At 59.9% G+C, this 15,452-nt stretch overlaps 2 protein-coding genes across 3 annotated transcripts; both read left to right on the forward strand.

Moving 5' to 3' along the window:
- The first annotated feature begins 559 nt into the window (after positions 1 to 559).
- NPTXR (neuronal pentraxin receptor) lies at positions 560 to 7,383 on the forward strand. Its single transcript, XM_080589626.1, has 5 exons — positions 560 to 1,373; positions 4,617 to 4,839; positions 4,983 to 5,227; positions 5,602 to 5,781; positions 5,893 to 7,383. The coding sequence occupies exons 1-5, from the start codon at positions 816 to 818 to the stop codon at positions 6,115 to 6,117; spliced, it is 1,431 nt and encodes a 476-aa protein (XP_080445752.1). The 5' UTR covers positions 560 to 815; the 3' UTR covers positions 6,118 to 7,383.
- Positions 7,384 to 11,142: 3,759 nt separating this feature from the next.
- On the forward strand, positions 11,143 to 15,422 carry DNAL4 (dynein axonemal light chain 4). Of its 2 annotated transcripts, none has more exons than XM_080582821.1 (4): positions 11,143 to 11,837; positions 11,936 to 12,148; positions 12,952 to 13,035; positions 14,269 to 15,422. In XM_080582821.1, the coding sequence occupies exons 2-4, from the start codon at positions 12,077 to 12,079 to the stop codon at positions 14,431 to 14,433; spliced, it is 321 nt and encodes a 106-aa protein (XP_080438947.1). In that variant the 5' UTR covers positions 11,143 to 11,837; positions 11,936 to 12,076; the 3' UTR covers positions 14,434 to 15,422. The 2 variants fall into 2 exon arrangements, with proteins under 2 accessions (XP_080438947.1, XP_080438946.1); XM_080582820.1 differs by having other exon boundaries at positions 11,148 to 11,837; positions 11,933 to 12,148.
- The last annotated feature ends 30 nt before the right edge of the window (positions 15,423 to 15,452 follow it).

The following is a 15,452-nucleotide window of genomic DNA, read 5'->3' on the forward strand; positions in this document are numbered from 1 at the left end:
CCGCTTGTGCCAGGCTCACCCCAACCCCGTGGTGTGCCAAAAAAAGCGGTGGGGGCGTCCTGGGGCAGCTCTTTCGCTTCCCGCTGCCAGTGAAGCCGCCTTAGCCGCGTTTTTTGGAGCAGGAAGGACGGAGAGGCGGACGGGACACGCGGACGTCGGTGAGGTTTTGCTCGAGGGTGCTGGCGCAGACAGCCCCAGTGACGGGGGTGAGGTGACACGAGGCACGTTTACTGGGACGGGAGACCTGGAAATAAAGGCAGCCGGGCTGGCAGCGGGTGTGCGCGCCATGCAGGCCCTGCGGATCCCCAGGTAAGGCGGGCTGAAGGCTTGGCAGGAGCCAGGGCGGAGCTGGGGCAGGATGCCTGCCTGAGCGTCACCCCCTTCCCAAACCCAATTTTTCCCGTTTTTTCCCCATTTTTTCTCAGCGCTTTTTTTTTTTTTTTTTTTTTTGGGGGGGGGGGGCTTCGGGGCTCTGCCTCCGCCGCTCGGACCCCGCCCCGGGGCGGGCCGGGGGGGGGGCACCGGGAGGCTGCGGGCGGCCGGGGGCGGCGCGGGGCGTGCGGCACCGCCCGGCGCTTATAAGGGCGGCGCCACGGGGCCCCGGCGCCGGTGCTGCTGCCGCTGCCGGTGCCGTCCGTCTGTCCGTCTCTCCGTCCGTCTGTCTGTCCGTCCGTCCCCGCCGGCTGCCTCCGGGCTGTCCCTCCGTCCGTCCGTCCCCTCGTCCCCTCCCGCTCCGTTTTCTCGCCGTCCTCGGGCCCCGCGCCCCCCACGCCGCTGCCACCCTGAAGTTTCTGGCCGTGCTGCTGGCGGCGGGCATGCTGGCTTTCCTGGGGGCCATCATCTGCATCATCGCCAGCGTCCACCCGGCCGGCACCGCCGCCTCTTCCTCCCCACCCTCCTCCTCCTCCTCCTCGGCCGACAATGACTCGGCCGCCGCCGCCCTGCTCCCCCCCGCCGACAAGGGGCTGGGGGCCCTGCACGGCCCCGCCGAGGCTCTGGCCAGCGCCGGCCCCAGGCTCCCCGGCTCGCCGCCGCCCCTCTTCAGCCGCTTCGTGTGCACGCCGCTGAGCGCCGAGTGCCCCGCGGCCGCCGGCCCCGAGGAGCTGCTGGCCCTGCGCAGCGCCGCGGCCCAGCTCCGCCGCACGGCGCTGGAGCAGAAGGAGCGGATCCGCATGGACCAGGAGACCATCCGCGAGCTCACCGGCAAGCTCAGCCGCTGCGAGGGGGGCTCGCGGGCTCCCCCGGCCCCCGCCGCCGGGCTGCGGGCCGCCCCCAGGCCCGGCACCATGGGGCACCCCCCCGCCGAGCCGCCCGCCGTGAGGGAGCTGGAGGAGGCGGTGCGGGCCCTCCAGGACCGCATCGACCGCATCGAGGTGCGGGGAGGGGGCTCTGGGGGCTGGGGGGGGGTCCGTGGAGGTGAGTCGGTGTGGGTCTGCGGGTCTGAGGGGGCAGAGTCGGCGGAGGGCGGTTGTTAGGGGGCACGGGAGCTGCTGGAAGGAAGCCGCCTGCGTTTCCCAGGGCGCTGCTTCCAGGGGCTCCATCGCCCCGGGGACGGCGCGTTGTCCCCCGAGGTGCGCCGGGGCCAGAGCCACCTGCGAGCCCTCGACCGCCTGGTCTTCGCGTTCGGGTCCCCAGCGCCCTCCCCGCTGCCTGCAGGGGGACTTCGGACCCCCTCGGGGCAGAGCAGGTGGTTTCGGGGCTGGTTTTGCCCCTCTGCCCCCTCACCGCAGCAGCAGGCCACAGGCAGGGGAAGGAGGCATCTTTGGGGCTTGCTGCCCGTCCTCCTCGGCCCCAGCATCCAGCCCCTCTCCCAGCGCCAGCAGCAAAGCCCACCTCCCCTTAATTCCCCACAAAGCACCGTCCCCAGGGAAGGGTCCCGCAGGCTGTGGGGGGGGGCTCTGGCTCACCCACATCCACGCGTGCCCAAGGAGCACACAATATCTGGGGGACCCAGCCCCGTCGGATGCTGTGCAGCACCTCGAGGACACCCAAAATTCCCACTGGGGTGGACCATGGAAGGGGGAAGGAGGGAGAGGGGACCCTGGCTGAGCTCGGTCTGGGGAGCGGGGTGAAGCAAAACGCCCTGGGAAGGTGATGTCCACGGTTTTGTCAACAAGGCTTAATGCTGGATGCTTTGGGGGGCTGGCAGAAGCCCATCGATATAACCTGGGCCCTGTAAGACATACGATTTATTGATACAAAACCTATCAAGTCATTTGATTCTTGGTTTGCCCTGGGGGAAGCGGGGCAGGCTCCGTGCCCCCATGGGCGAGGGGACGGGTGGGCGCATCGGGGAGCCCTCCCTGACCATGCCTCACCAAGGAGCATCGTCCGTCACCTCTCCCTAATGTCTCCCGAACGCCTTTCTCTTTGTTTTCCCTTCGGGCACAGCGTGGCTGGCCTTCTTCCTCCCCTTTTCCTTTCCCCCCTCGCTCTCTGTACGCTGGGACGCATCGCCTTGGCACGCCGAGCCGGGGAGCCAGATGCTCCTTTTACATGCTTTTAATTACTGCTGCAAATTGAAATGGAGAGGTTTGGGAGGGAGGAGGACGTCTCCTTGGAGGGGCACAGCCTGGAGATTGATGAGCTGGCTGCTGGCAGCGGGCCGACGGGCACAGGCGGGGGCACCCAAGCGATGAGAGCCCTGAGCAAGACTCGGGGGGGATGGAAACGTGCCGTGAGCTTTTCCCCTGCGAGGAAAAGCAGCGACCTTCCCGTGGTGGTAGGGGCTGCAAAGGAGCTGTGCCGGTGTGGGATGGGTGCACAGGTGTAGGGAAGGGGACGGAGCTGGTGTGGGTGCTGCTACTCCCCGTGTACCCCGCTCGGGGTCCCACGGTGAGCATCGTCCCTCGTCCGTGCCCTCGTCTTCTCAGCAGCTAAGGTGAGCGGGGCGCGAGGGGAAGCCCAGGGGAGCAGATTTGCTGATGCATTAGTAAATTACGGCTCTGATCTCCTTACATAAATGAAAGTGCATTTGCCGAACAATGACTACAGCCTGAGCAAGTGCGTGCGGGGCCCCGCCGCCCCCCCACCAGCCGCTGACATTTAACGTGATTAATATTACCTGGCAGCCTTCAATCTCCTCGCCGGCTCCGGTGGCCAAAAAAGCGCCGAGCGAGCCTCCCCCGCACCCGCTGCCCACTCCCCTGCTGCCTGCGCGGCGGCAGATGGGAAGCCGGGCGCCCACCGAACAGCCGGGGAGGAGGCGCTCCCCCCTCTGCCCTCCCCGAAAGCCGCCGGTAAATAACAGCTGCACGGCCGTAATTAATAGTTTCGCGAATAATTCGGGAGGAAAAAAGCGCTGGGAGATGCGGGGGATGCTTTTTAAGGAGAGGCAGCCCAGCCTTGGGGGGGCTGTGCCCCAGCAGGACAGGAGGGCACGCGAGGAGATGCCACGGAGCAAGAGAAGTGAGAAGGACATAGCAAGAAAAGTTACAGAGAGGGAGGAAAGAAAAAAAAGCCAGCGATCATCCCATGTTGAGTAACGTAGGGCAGGCTATTGGGGGCTAGCGGGAGCGACAGAAGCGCCCGGTCTTTTCTTTTTTGGTGCTCGGCAGATGGAGCTGGGCGTGCGGCAGGGAGGCAGGCGTCCAGCCCCCGGCTCGAGCAGTCGCAGCCTGCAGGCACGGCGGAGGGGAGCACACGCGGGGCCGTGACTAACGTGTACCCGTGGCACTGCTCCCGGGCTAACCCCTCTCTCTGTTACGGGGACCGGAGGCAGGGTGCCCTTTGCCGGGTGCTTTTCCCTCCTGGGAGAGGTTTTTCTCTCCCGGAGAAAGCCGGCAGTAAGAGCTGGCGTGTGCCCGCTGGCTGGGGCTGGCACATGCTCTCTGCCCAACCTCCCCTTTGGTTTTTGCTTCTCCGCTTTGGTTTCCTTTGCAAAACCTGCGGAGGTCTTGCCCCGGCAGTCCCCGCTGGAGGCTTTTCCCGAGCCCGGAGCTTCGCTGGCGCTTGGCAGCATCTCCTCACTTCCAGCCTCAGCGTGTTCCCTCCTGGTCCGGCTCCACTTGCGCTCACGCCAACACCACCTTCCGCTCTTCCTCTCCCTGCTACTTTCCCCCTGCCGTTCCCATCCGCGGCGGCCGCATCCTGCACGGCCAAGGCTGGCTTTCCTCCAGCCAGGGCAGCTCGGCGCGGTGGGGAGGTGCGAGCGGGGAAGCGGGGCGGGGGTGTCACCGTGTCCCCACGGGACGGGGTCACGGCCGCTGACCCTGTTCCTCCGCGGCACCGCTTACACGCGTCCCGGTGGCTGGGGCTTTGCCAGCAGATGGGCGACGCTGGCTTTACGCCCTCGGGGAGCTACCTGCCTGACCCGGCACGCGTGCACGCGCCCACGCAGGGGCTGAGCCGGGCTAAGAGGATTGCAGCCCTGGGACATGACGCTACGGCACTGTCCGTGCCGAAACAGCGAAGCGAGTGGCGGGATGGCCCGAGCTGCTGTGTGCCCTGGTCTTGCTCTGCCTCCGTAGCAGCCAAAAGTCCTTCAGGGTAACCGAGGCAGCCTCGTAATAATGAGGCTGATGGGGACAAAGCTCTTGGAGAAGCCCCTGGGGCTGTGCATTTAACCTTTTGTGCTGACACCATGTTGAATTTTCTCCCTTTACATCCGAGCACAGCAGGAGCTGCCGGCCCGCACCAACGGCTCGGTGCCCACCGCCCCGGCGCTCGCCCGCGACGCGCTGCACACCAAGATGGAGCAGCTGGAGGAGCAGCTCCTCTCCAAGATCCTGACCCTGCAGAAGGAGCGGCAGGCCGCCAACACCGACCGCAGCCAGCAGCAGCACGACATCGAGAAGGAGCTCAACTCCCTGCAGAGCCGGGTGGCGGAGCTGGAGCACGGTGAGTCCTGCCCGACGGGGAACCAGGCAGCGTGGCGTGATGCCAACCCCAAGGTGCACCTCCAGGGGAGCTCCGGGATGGGTGTCCCCACCCCAAGAGCTGCCCCTGACCCTCCTCTTCTCCTCCCTGTCCTTGGCATGCAGGAGCTCCAGGCTACAGCCCTCCCGACGCCTTCAAGGTGACCATCCCGGTGCAGAACAACTACATGTACGCCCGCATGAAGAAGAGCCTGCCGGAGCTCTATGCCTTCACCATCTGCATGTGGCTGAAGTCCAAGGCCTTGGCGGGGCTCGGCACCCCTTTCTCTTACTCCGTCCCGAGCCAAGCCAACGAGATCGTGCTGCTGGAGTGGGGCACCAACCCCCTGGAGCTGCTCATCAATGACAAGGTCAGCCCAGATGGAGCGGGACGGGAGGGAAGCGCCTTCCCTCGTCCCCTTCCCTCCATCCCTTGGTGATCCCAAGGGTCCCCCGGGCATCACCGGGTCTGGTCCCTGTTCCCTGTGCTTGCACCACCCTGGCCTGGAGAAATGCAGAGCTGGGATCGGCATGGGGGACCACGAGGAGGAAGAGATGGGAGGAAGGGTTGTGGAGGAGGAGGATGGGGAGGACAGCTCTACGGGGTGGGTTTTCAGGGGGAGAAGCAGCAGATCTGGATGTCTGTAGAATTTAGGGTGCTGCCACAGGAGGGATGGGGGCCTGGGGGACACAGGGGTCCTCCGGCAGCCCCGTCGAGTGCCGAGCTCTTGCTTTCCACACGAAGGTTGCCCAGCTGCCGCTGAGCCTGAAGGACAAGGCCTGGCACCACATCTGCGTGGCGTGGACCACCCGGGACGGCAAGTGGTCGGCGTACCAGGATGGCGAGCAGCGGGGCGCCGGCGAGAACCTGGCCTCGTGGCACGCCATCAAGCCCCAGGGCGTCATCATCCTGGGCCAGGAGCAGGTACCCGCCGGCCCATGGGGCGCGGGCAGGGGTTTCTCAGCACGGGGCCCTGGTTGGTAGGGCCAGGGGGGCTTCCCTGCTCGCTAATGTGACCTCCGTCCCCGTCCCCAGGACACGCTGGGCGGCCGCTTTGACGCCACGCAGGCCTTCGTGGGGGAGCTGGCGCAGTTCGGCGTGTGGGACCACATGCTGGCTCCGGCGGAGATCCTGGCCTTGGCCAACTGCACCTCCCGCCTGCAGGGCAACGTCATCCAGTGGGACGACCAGGCCGTGGAGGTCTTCGGGGGGGCCAGCAAGGGCGCCTTCACCGCCTGTGACGAGGGGAGGAAGGCGTGAGCGGCCCCCCCCAGCGCCGAGGTGCCCGCGGACAGCAGGAAAAGCCCCTTTGTCCCCTCCCAGACCAGCGGGCCCCGCCACCACCTCCACCACCACAACGGGGCGATGCTCCATGCCCCCACGGCAGCGTCCCGGGGGGGGCGGCATGCATGGAGGTCCCGTGGCAGCCCCTTGGCACAGCTCACACCTCCCCGGCATGCTGCCCCCCCCCCACCTTGCCCTATTTCTGTTTTGGCAGGACTGTGCCATATGCTGCCTGTCGTGTCTATGGGGCCTGGGGGAGCTGGGAGCAGGGCACCCCCTTCCCCTGTTTATTTTTATCGCCCTGATATTTGGTTTTGCGAGCCCGTTCTCCCATGGGGCCCCGAGCTGTTTGCTGGTAGCCATCAGCATCCTCCCCTCTTCCCCTTCAGCTCTTCTCCGGTCAAGTGTGCCAGGCACCGTAGGCCCCCCGTGGGTGTAAGGAGCCCTGTGGGGGACTATTTATTTATTTATTTATTTATTTATTTATTTATTTATTTATTTATTTATTTTTAAGCATTCCCAGTGCTGGGGCCCCAGTGCCCACACAGAAGGCAGGGGAAGAGGGGCAGAGCCTCGTCCCCGTGCCCCCCGTCCTATTCGGGGTGCAGGAGGGAACGGAGCAAAAGCAAGGAAAAGGGACACGGGGGGACAGTATTCCCTGCCACCCCCCTGGCCTTTTGGGCACTGAGCTGCTCGCAGGGGGCTGCTGGCCTCGCCTGTGCCTCGGTCCCCTGCTTTGAGCTGGCTGGGGACAGGGACACTGGTGGCACGGGGCTGGGGCAAAGGGAGCCGCTGGCCTTGGGGCCGGAGCGGGGCCAGGAGGGGGTTTTCCCCCTGGGGTGCCTGCGGGTGCGATGTTTCCACGCGTGCGGTCACCAGTGTCTCGATATGTGCGTGTGTGTGTGCGTGTGAGTGCGCTGGGGGGTGGGGGGTATTTCGGGGGGGGGTTTCACGGTTGCTCGTGTGATGTCCAGCTTCCAGTGCTCCCCCAAAAAGTCCCACTTTGCACCTTCGGCACCAGCTGCCCCCCCCCTGCGGCTCAGGGACAAGGGGGACAGAGGGGACAGCCCGCCGGGGAGGGGGGGACGTGGTGGGGACACAGCGCAGCCCCTGTGCCAAGTGGGAGACACTGTGATCTTCGTGCCCCCCCCACCTTGCTCGCTCGCTTGCGCGTGGCCGTGTCGTGTCGGGACGTTTCTTTTGTAACGCTGGCTGTGGACAATAAACGTGGTGTTTCTGTCGGAGCCTCCTGTGGGGTGCCGTGGGGAGGGAGGGCAGGCGGGCTGCAAACCCGAGCCCCGTGCTGCTTTCGGGTGAAAAAGAAGGAAAAAATCCCCCAGGAAAAATCCCCAGGGTACTGGATGTGCACCCAGAGGGAGATGGAAGACCCCTGCCAAAACATCACAGGGAAGGTTTGGGTATCGCTGCATGGCAAGGGCACCATTTGGGAATCTCTCATCCACCCCACTGCAGAGCAAGGAGGAGGAACCCAGCCCCGAGCACAGGGAGAGGGAAGCAGCAGGAAACCCCTGCCTCCAGGTCAGCCCATGGTGCCGAGGAGCTCATGTGGCGTAGGAGCCTAATTAAGCGCTGGTAATGAGTTACTGAGCGAGCCACGCGTGAGGCTTGGCCAGGAGAGGGCTGGCAGGCACAGCACTCAGGGCTGCAGGACACTTGTCCCCTCTAGCAGGGCCACAACCTCGCCGATATTTGGGGAAAACGGAGCAGAGGCCCCAGTTTTCCCCTGGGTCCTGCCTTTGCCAGGTGCTGGTGGGGACACCGAGCTGAGCCACGTCCCCACGGCTCCTGCTGGCCACGCTGCAGATATTTAATGCCACAAAGCAGGCTGGGGGTGTCACCTGAAGCTACGTCCCCAGAGGCTTGGGGACGCCTCAGCAGTATGGGGGGCACAGGAAGGCTGGCTGTAATTTACGCAGGCATTTTAAAGGCTTACGGCAAACTCTTCTGTATAAGGCTCTTAAGGAAACGAAGTCATTATGGAGAGATTAGAAACTGGTTGAGAGACGGGGAATCAAGAGCAGGAATAAATATTTGATTTCCCTCCTGGGAGAGGCGAGCCCCAGCCCTGACGCTCTGCGGCTGCGTGTTCCACAACTGGGTGGAAAAGAAGAGCAGGAAGGTACAATTTTTGGTTATCTGAGCCCTGCAAGAACCAAAAACCTGCTACAGGGCTTAAAAGGCTGGTTGGTTGGAGGAGACGGTAGGAGGTAACAAATCGATGGTGCTGCTGGCTGGAAGGAGTAATTGCAGTGACTTACAGATATCGCTAGCTTCTAAATTAAACATAACCACTCAGGAAAAGACCTGAGCCTCTCTAAGGACAGCCTGTTGAAAAACAATGCTTTGTGCACCGAGACAGGGGAAAACAAAATCGTTCTTGGGAGGGTTAAAGAAGGAGCTGTTCAACAGCTGTGCTGAGAGCACGCTCTGGCCATAAGTGCCTTGGGTACTGCTCAGTGTCCGGATACCTCTTCCCAAAAGACACAAAAAAAAATTATAAATAAATAATAGATAAATTAAAGATGTAGAAAGAGCAGAGGTGCTTTGCTAAACTGTGACGCTCACTGCCGCGGGGTTTCCAGCAGACCAAGAGCTTAGTCAGGCTCAAAACAAGCCTCCCCCCAAAGGACTTCGCTGTGCAGAGAACGAGATCACCAGGGCAAACACGGTGGCTGGAAACCCTCCCACCCGAGGGCCGAACCTATTAATTATGAGGCTTGAGAAAAAAACGCTGAAATTCCTACACCGGGAGTTGGGATACCTCAACTGGGGCTTGTGGGTTGTGTCTTTCTGTGCCATGCCAACCTCCATCCCCCTTGGACCCAGCCAAGCCGGGCTGCACGTGTCCCCAGCAGGTGACAGTACAAAAAGCCCTGCTATCTGCCCTGTCCTAGCGATGGGAGGCTGCTTTAATTGCTTCCCCGGGCTTCTGCATCCTGCCGGGAGCCTGCACCACTCGCTCCCGCGGGCAGGAAGCCCACCAGGGCTCGTGCAGTGCTCCAGCGGGTCGCTGCTGTTGCGGTGACTTTATCGCTCGGTGGCCATTTCCCAGCTGAGGAGAACGGCAAATACGACACAGCCTGCCACCGTTGTGCAACAGCAACACGTTGTTGTTCTAACGTGGTTTGTTACCCAGCCAGAGGTGCGAATTTGAGCCTTGCCAAAGAACTGCCTTCATTTACAGGTGGGCAGCAGGCCACCCCGTATGGAAAATACCCCCCATACACCTGCATCGGCCCAAGACAGCGTTGAGCGGCTTTGATCCTGCAAAGGCGCAGCCCGCAGAAGCCCTGCTCCCAGTGGCTCACACACAAAGCTGCCCACATTTTCCTAAGCCATCACAGACGGGAAGGGGCCCACCTGATGCTCTCCCTCCATCCCTGCATCACCCATCGCAACCACGGGGAACACGGAGCTCCTCACCTCAGACCCTCTGGAGCTTGGGTTTGGCTGGTTTTGTCAGCTTTAACCTAGGAGCTGCCGCTGAATTATTCTTACAAACAGTGTCTGCGTTTCCCTCGGGAAGCGTTCCCCGTGGACCCACATTGATCAAAACCAAAGCGTGTTTAATTGAAGCCAGAATCGCAGGCGCATGCGCTCTCACACACAGCCGCCGATGGACACACACGCACACAAACGGCGGCTCTTGCCGACTCGCTGCTTCCTAGCAAAAGTGGGTGAACTACATAGGGATTAAAGCATTAAAAAAAAAAAAAAAAGAAAAACACAGAAAGAATACGATGCTTGAAAGCACTGTATCCCTGGAGAGATTAGAGTAGCTGCCTGGAGATAAAGTAATGATGGAAAGATCTTCCTCGCAGAGATTCTGCTCCTAATTATCTCCTCTGAAAAAAGGAAAAAAAAAAAAAAAAGAGAGAGAAAAAGGATGATCTCCCAGCTTTTATCTCTCTCTTCACAATTTTAGTGCTGTGCCTGCCTTGTTGCGAGAGGCCACTGCCTGTAGAAAAGGGGAAGGAGGTAGAACCGGCACCAACCCCACAAATGGGACTGCGGCGGTAAAAGCGAAGGGAACGGGAGGCAGCGTTTGCTTCCTGACAGTGGCAGCGGTGAAGGCAGACGGGAAGACAAACGATCACTGCAGCATTGTCCTCCCAGCACCGGCCACTGCAACGACAGCCCCAGGCTCTGCTCGGATCTGTGGGGACAGGGGTGAACAGGGCAGCCAGCCGCCCTGCAGCTGTAGGGGCGAGCCTGGAGATCGGGGTGAGGGGAGAGCAGAACGCCCAGCTTCTTCCTCCTCCTCTTTTTTTCTGTCTCAGAGAAAATCGATCGCTTCTTTCGGCAGCCAGCGGCGAGGACATTTCAAACACGCGCCAGCCAGAGGTCTTGACGAACACGAGCTGTCCTCCATGACCAGAAGGCGCCCTGATGGAAACCCACGCGTCGTGCCCGGCAGCCCAGGAATAGCAGCCTTTTCCCCTGGTGCTATCCAGGAGCTTGATTCTTCTTCACCCATTAATTTCAGACTAATTTGCCTGGATTAATTTCCGACTAATAGCACCACAGACCCCCAAGGTCTGCTGGCAGGACCCGAGCCCACCTCACCTCTCCAGACCCCAGGGCCAGCTTCTCCTCCCTCCCAGCTGCAGAAACACAAGGCGCCTGTTTATTTATATAAATAATTTGCTAATTAAAACAAAAGGCGTTTATCGATACAAATATCTTTATTTGGAGTTTAGAACCGCTCCCCGCGGCGGCTTTAGGCCAACGAGACGTTGCCCCTCCAGGCTCAGAGCCCAGCCCTCGCATCCCTGCCCAGCGCACGGGGAGGCCTTAATGAGGCCGGCCCTAATGAGGCTGCCCCAATTAACCCCAGCAGGGCCCACCCCAGCGCCCCGCGGCCACCCCTCCGCCAATAGGACGAGGCGGCCCGGCGCTCCCAGCCAATGGGCGGCGCGGAGGCGGGACTTCCGGCGGCGGTTGCTAAGACAGCCGGGGCACTTCCTTAGCAACCGCCGCGGGCCGCGCAGGTGAGGCCGCGACCGGGGCCGGGCCGCGCTGCGCTCCCCTCCCGGCCCCTTCCCCGCCCCGGGGCCTGCCCGGCCCCCGCCTCCCGGGGCTGTGGGGTCCCGTCCCGTCCCCCCCAGGCTCGCCTCGTGGCGGCTGCCTCGCTGCGGGGAGCGGGTGCTGGCCGCCGTGGGGTCGGGTGTGTGGGGCTGTTTCCCTCATCCCGCACGGGAGGGCGGTGGTGAAGGACTCCGAGTGCGGGCCGTGCGGTGCTGGGCCCAGGTGGAGGCCGGCTGGTGAGCGGGCACACAGCAGCGGGCCAGCGTTTTCCAATATCCAAGCCCCCAGCTCGGCAAACATTCGTGAATCGCATGAATAACTACCCCAAAACAGATCAGGGTATTTCTGTATGCTTATATACACTAATCCTCTTCTTAAACTTCCCTTACGCTTTGCTCGTGGTGCACCGTTTCAAGCCCTCGCAGGCAGTAGTGTCCTCTTGGCATTAAATGACAAGGGTTGACGTGCTCATCGCTTGTTGGGAGCAGTGCCCTGGCTTGGCTCGTCCCTCAAGCTCCGTTGGTGCTTCTGGGAAGTGCTGTGCTGTTGAAGGCTCGTTTATGGAAAGCGTTACGTTTTAAATGATTGTTTGTGTTAATGCGCTGCGAGAACTAAGTGCACAGCGTGTGAGAAGGTGCTGAAATACAGTAAGTAACTGTGAAGGCAGGAGCAGCATTCTCGTAAGGGTTTCATTAGCTTTTTGTTTTAATTCAAAGCTGTCTTCCTGTCTTTTGTTTTTAAGCAGTGTCCTCCGGGCTGAGTTTTTCCCTGCCGCTGGTCCATTTTTGTCCTCAGAGCTGCGTTCCTCCGAGTTGCCTGCACTGCAGCACCTTGCTGAGCTCCAGCCCGGCCCTCCGTCCCTTCCTGCGGTCCGTGGGGAAGGACCATGGCCGACACTGGGGAGGGGAAGAAGGAGGAAGCTGATTATAAAAGACTTCACAGCTTTCCGCTGATTAGGGTAAGAAGAAGGGTGGATTGTGTGCCCACCGGTGTTGCAGGTGTGAAATTCTGCCTTCGTTCTCACCAACCTTCCAGAGCAGAATTTCTCCCACTGACAAGCTGCTGGGAGTGCATGCTAACAGTTCTGGGTCGGGATCTCAGTCATCGCCGCTGCTTCCTGCCTGCCCTTGACCTCTGTTGAGGAGATCTGTTAGCACCCTTGTTCCCCTGTCAGCCGCGGGCAAAGTGATCCATCTATTGGGCTGAACGTGCTGCCTTTGGAGCCCCCTCCCGTGTTCAGGACACTAAGTACAGCTTTTTTTCTAATGGAGCTGGAGTAAAAGATCTTGCCAGCCAGCCAGATAGCAGAAAAGGAGGCAGAGGCTATGTCGTTTAGACTTTGTTATGCTTACAGCAATCATTAAGGACAGTGGTAGGAGCAGTGCTAACATTCTTGCCCTTCATCTCGTAACAAGAAAACTGTCAAACCTATTTAGCTCCTCCTCTAAGCTGTGCTTACTTAATGCTAGCCTTAATGTAGGTAGAGAACAATTCTGCATGGACTGAGACAAAGGAAAGAGCAGACATGTTATAAGTAAGCCGTCTTCATATCTGCCATTCTCTGAAATGGTGGAAATGACAAGCTTCTGTTGCTGATGGTGCTCCCCTGCTCGAAGCAAACATCACAAGGAGCAGCTGCCTCTTGCCCCTGCCCAGCAGCCTGAGCCCCAGCGACAGCATGGGCAGCATAGAGGCCACTTACTGTTGTCTTGTGTCTAGCTTTTGTTGTTCTGCTTAATTTGGCTTGCTTGCTCTTTGCAGCACACGGACATGCCGGAGGAGATGCGCGTAGAGGCCATGGAGCTGTGTGTCACGGCGTGTGAGAAGTACGCCACCAACAACGAGGTACCGGCCAAGGCCCAGTCAGGACGGCCTTCCGTTGCTGCAGCTCGGGGAATCTGCAGGATTGGGGCTGGGGCTGTAGGGCAGAGTGGAGTCAGACACTGACAGCCTGTCAGTTCAGGAACATTACTCTGTTCCTCTACCGAGCAAGGGCAGAAAGAGGCAGCTTGGCTAGATCTCAGATCTGGTTGCCTTTGTCAGCAGGACCTGTAATAGCGCTTTGCTTTCATGCAGGAAGCAGAGATGAGTCACGTAGCGATGCTGTCTCACAAACCTTACCTTCCTCCTGATCCTGCCTTGCCTATGACGTGCTTCCACTCACTCTGTTCCTAAGATGTTCTCTGTCCTCAGGGCTTGTTTCAGAACTGTGTGGGGAGGGCCCTTCCCAAAACGCAGGTTCGTTCTTCAGCGTCGAGCAAAACCTTCCCCACCAGAGCGGGCAGGAAGCTCTTACTTTGGGGGTGAGCAAATGCAGGTCTCTGAACCTTTAGGTACAGTCTGCTTAGACTTCCCTCTCAGCTTTCACCCTCTGGAATGAAATTACTGAGAGCATGTAAATGGGGAGTGCCTTTAGCTTTGAGAACTAAAGACCATAACTTATGCATCCATCTTTCAAAAGATGAATGAAAGCACACCTTGCTCCCCGGGCAGGGTACAGACTGCTTGTTGCCGAAGGGATTTTGTGCTGGAGCAAGGCAAAGCTACAGAGCAGGAGATCCCTTCCGTCCCCTCCTGCCCGAGACACTGCGCAGCACTGCAAAATCTTCCTCTCTCCTTTTCGAGACCAAGCAGGGTGTGATCTCAGAGAAGCAAGCCTTTTGAAAGTCAGCCTAGTTTCAGTGTTTTGGTAATTAGCTTGAAGGGGGGGGGGGGGAGGACTCCTGTAAAAATAGCCGCAGCTTAGTGACCTGAATCTCCTCTCGCGCTCGCTGCACCCAGTGTAACTCCGCCACCATCTAAAAAAGAACTCTTGCTTCAGACTGTGTGAACAGGAGCCGGAGTGGCTGCTAGATGCAGTTCCTTAATTTCTCCGAGCTGCTGCGTTGGAGGCTGCTGAAAGCACAGTAACCTCCTTTCCCCCTCGGCACAGCCCTGGGGTGCTTCGAGCGCCCTCAGCGCAGCTGCTCTACCTGCTGCCTGTGGCTTGAGGACCCTGTTAAAGGGAGGGGAAGCGCAGGGGGTTGTCCGCACAGAAACTCACTGCTTGCTCTGCCTCACCTCCTTAATGTTTGTCAGAGTGCTGCCAAGATGATCAAAGAGATGATGGACAAGAAGTTTGGCTCCTCCTGGCACGTGGTGATCGGGGAAGGCTTTGGCTTCGAGATCACGCACGAGGTGAAGAACCTGCTGTACATGTTCTTCGGTGGCAGCCTGGCTGTGTGTGTCTGGAAGTGCTCCTGACGTCTGGCCAGCTCCCAGACCCACTGCGTGCAAGAGATTTCTTCCTCCTCTTCACAGGTTTCGTACGACCTGGAGGCGGGGCTTTATTTTTAATAGTTAAAACGTCGAGAGATTTTTTTTCATACCGATGTAACAGTTCCATGGGATACGTATAGTTGGTGCATATGTGTATAAACTTGCCTCTCCTTCCTCGCTCGTGGGATTTCTCATCTGCCTGTGGCTCTTTCTGTGGCACTCGAGCCCAGGAGGCGGTGGATAGGTAAATCTCACGACACGCCGCGAAGCCACGCAGCAGCGCTGGGAGGGGGGAAGCAAAAGAGGAAAGGTGCTATTGAGCCCTACATTTTCTCCTCCCACTCGTTCCGCATTGTCTCCTCTCTTCCCTGCCTTCCCCACTCCGTATGGTGTGGCTCTGACCGGTGCCTCTCTCCGAACACCGGCGTAACAACGCCTTCCTCTTCCTCCCTTGCAAGAGGACTGCACAGAAGGGGCTGTGTCAAGGGTGTGCCTTTGGGTTGTCCGTGGAGGTGCTAGCTGTGGGGAAGCGGGCTCGCTTCACCCTCCCCAGCTCGGTTTGGGAGGACAGCTGAGCTGCCTGGGCGTAGGAGGCTGCTCTGCAAGCTGCCCCCTCCTTTCTCACCCCCCGCACGCTCAGACAGCGTTAAAACACAGGCGGCTGACGATGCCTGGGGAGTGGGTGAGAACTCTCCGTACAGCTTGAATGGCTCCCTGTCAGTTCTCGGGGGTGTCGCAAGCACTGTGTACTTGCAGCATCTTGTTTGGAGGCTGGCAGGGGAAGGAGGCTCCATGTGAGATATCACTTGGTCATCAGAAACCTAACGTCTTTTTGGACTTGCATTTTTAGCCCGTTTCATCTTTTAAAGCTGTCAGTGTTGGAGGATGAACGTAATTGGATGTTACGTATGTGGCTTATTTATATAAATCTGTGGAACTGTGTTTTTTTTACAATAAAAATATACTAAATTGTCCTTTCCTGTGTTTGCTCTGAAGTGAAAATT

This window comes from Anser brachyrhynchus (assembly GCF_964034855.1).
Source record: "Anser brachyrhynchus genome assembly, chromosome: 1".
Taxonomy (NCBI): Eukaryota; Metazoa; Chordata; class Aves; order Anseriformes; family Anatidae; genus Anser; species Anser brachyrhynchus.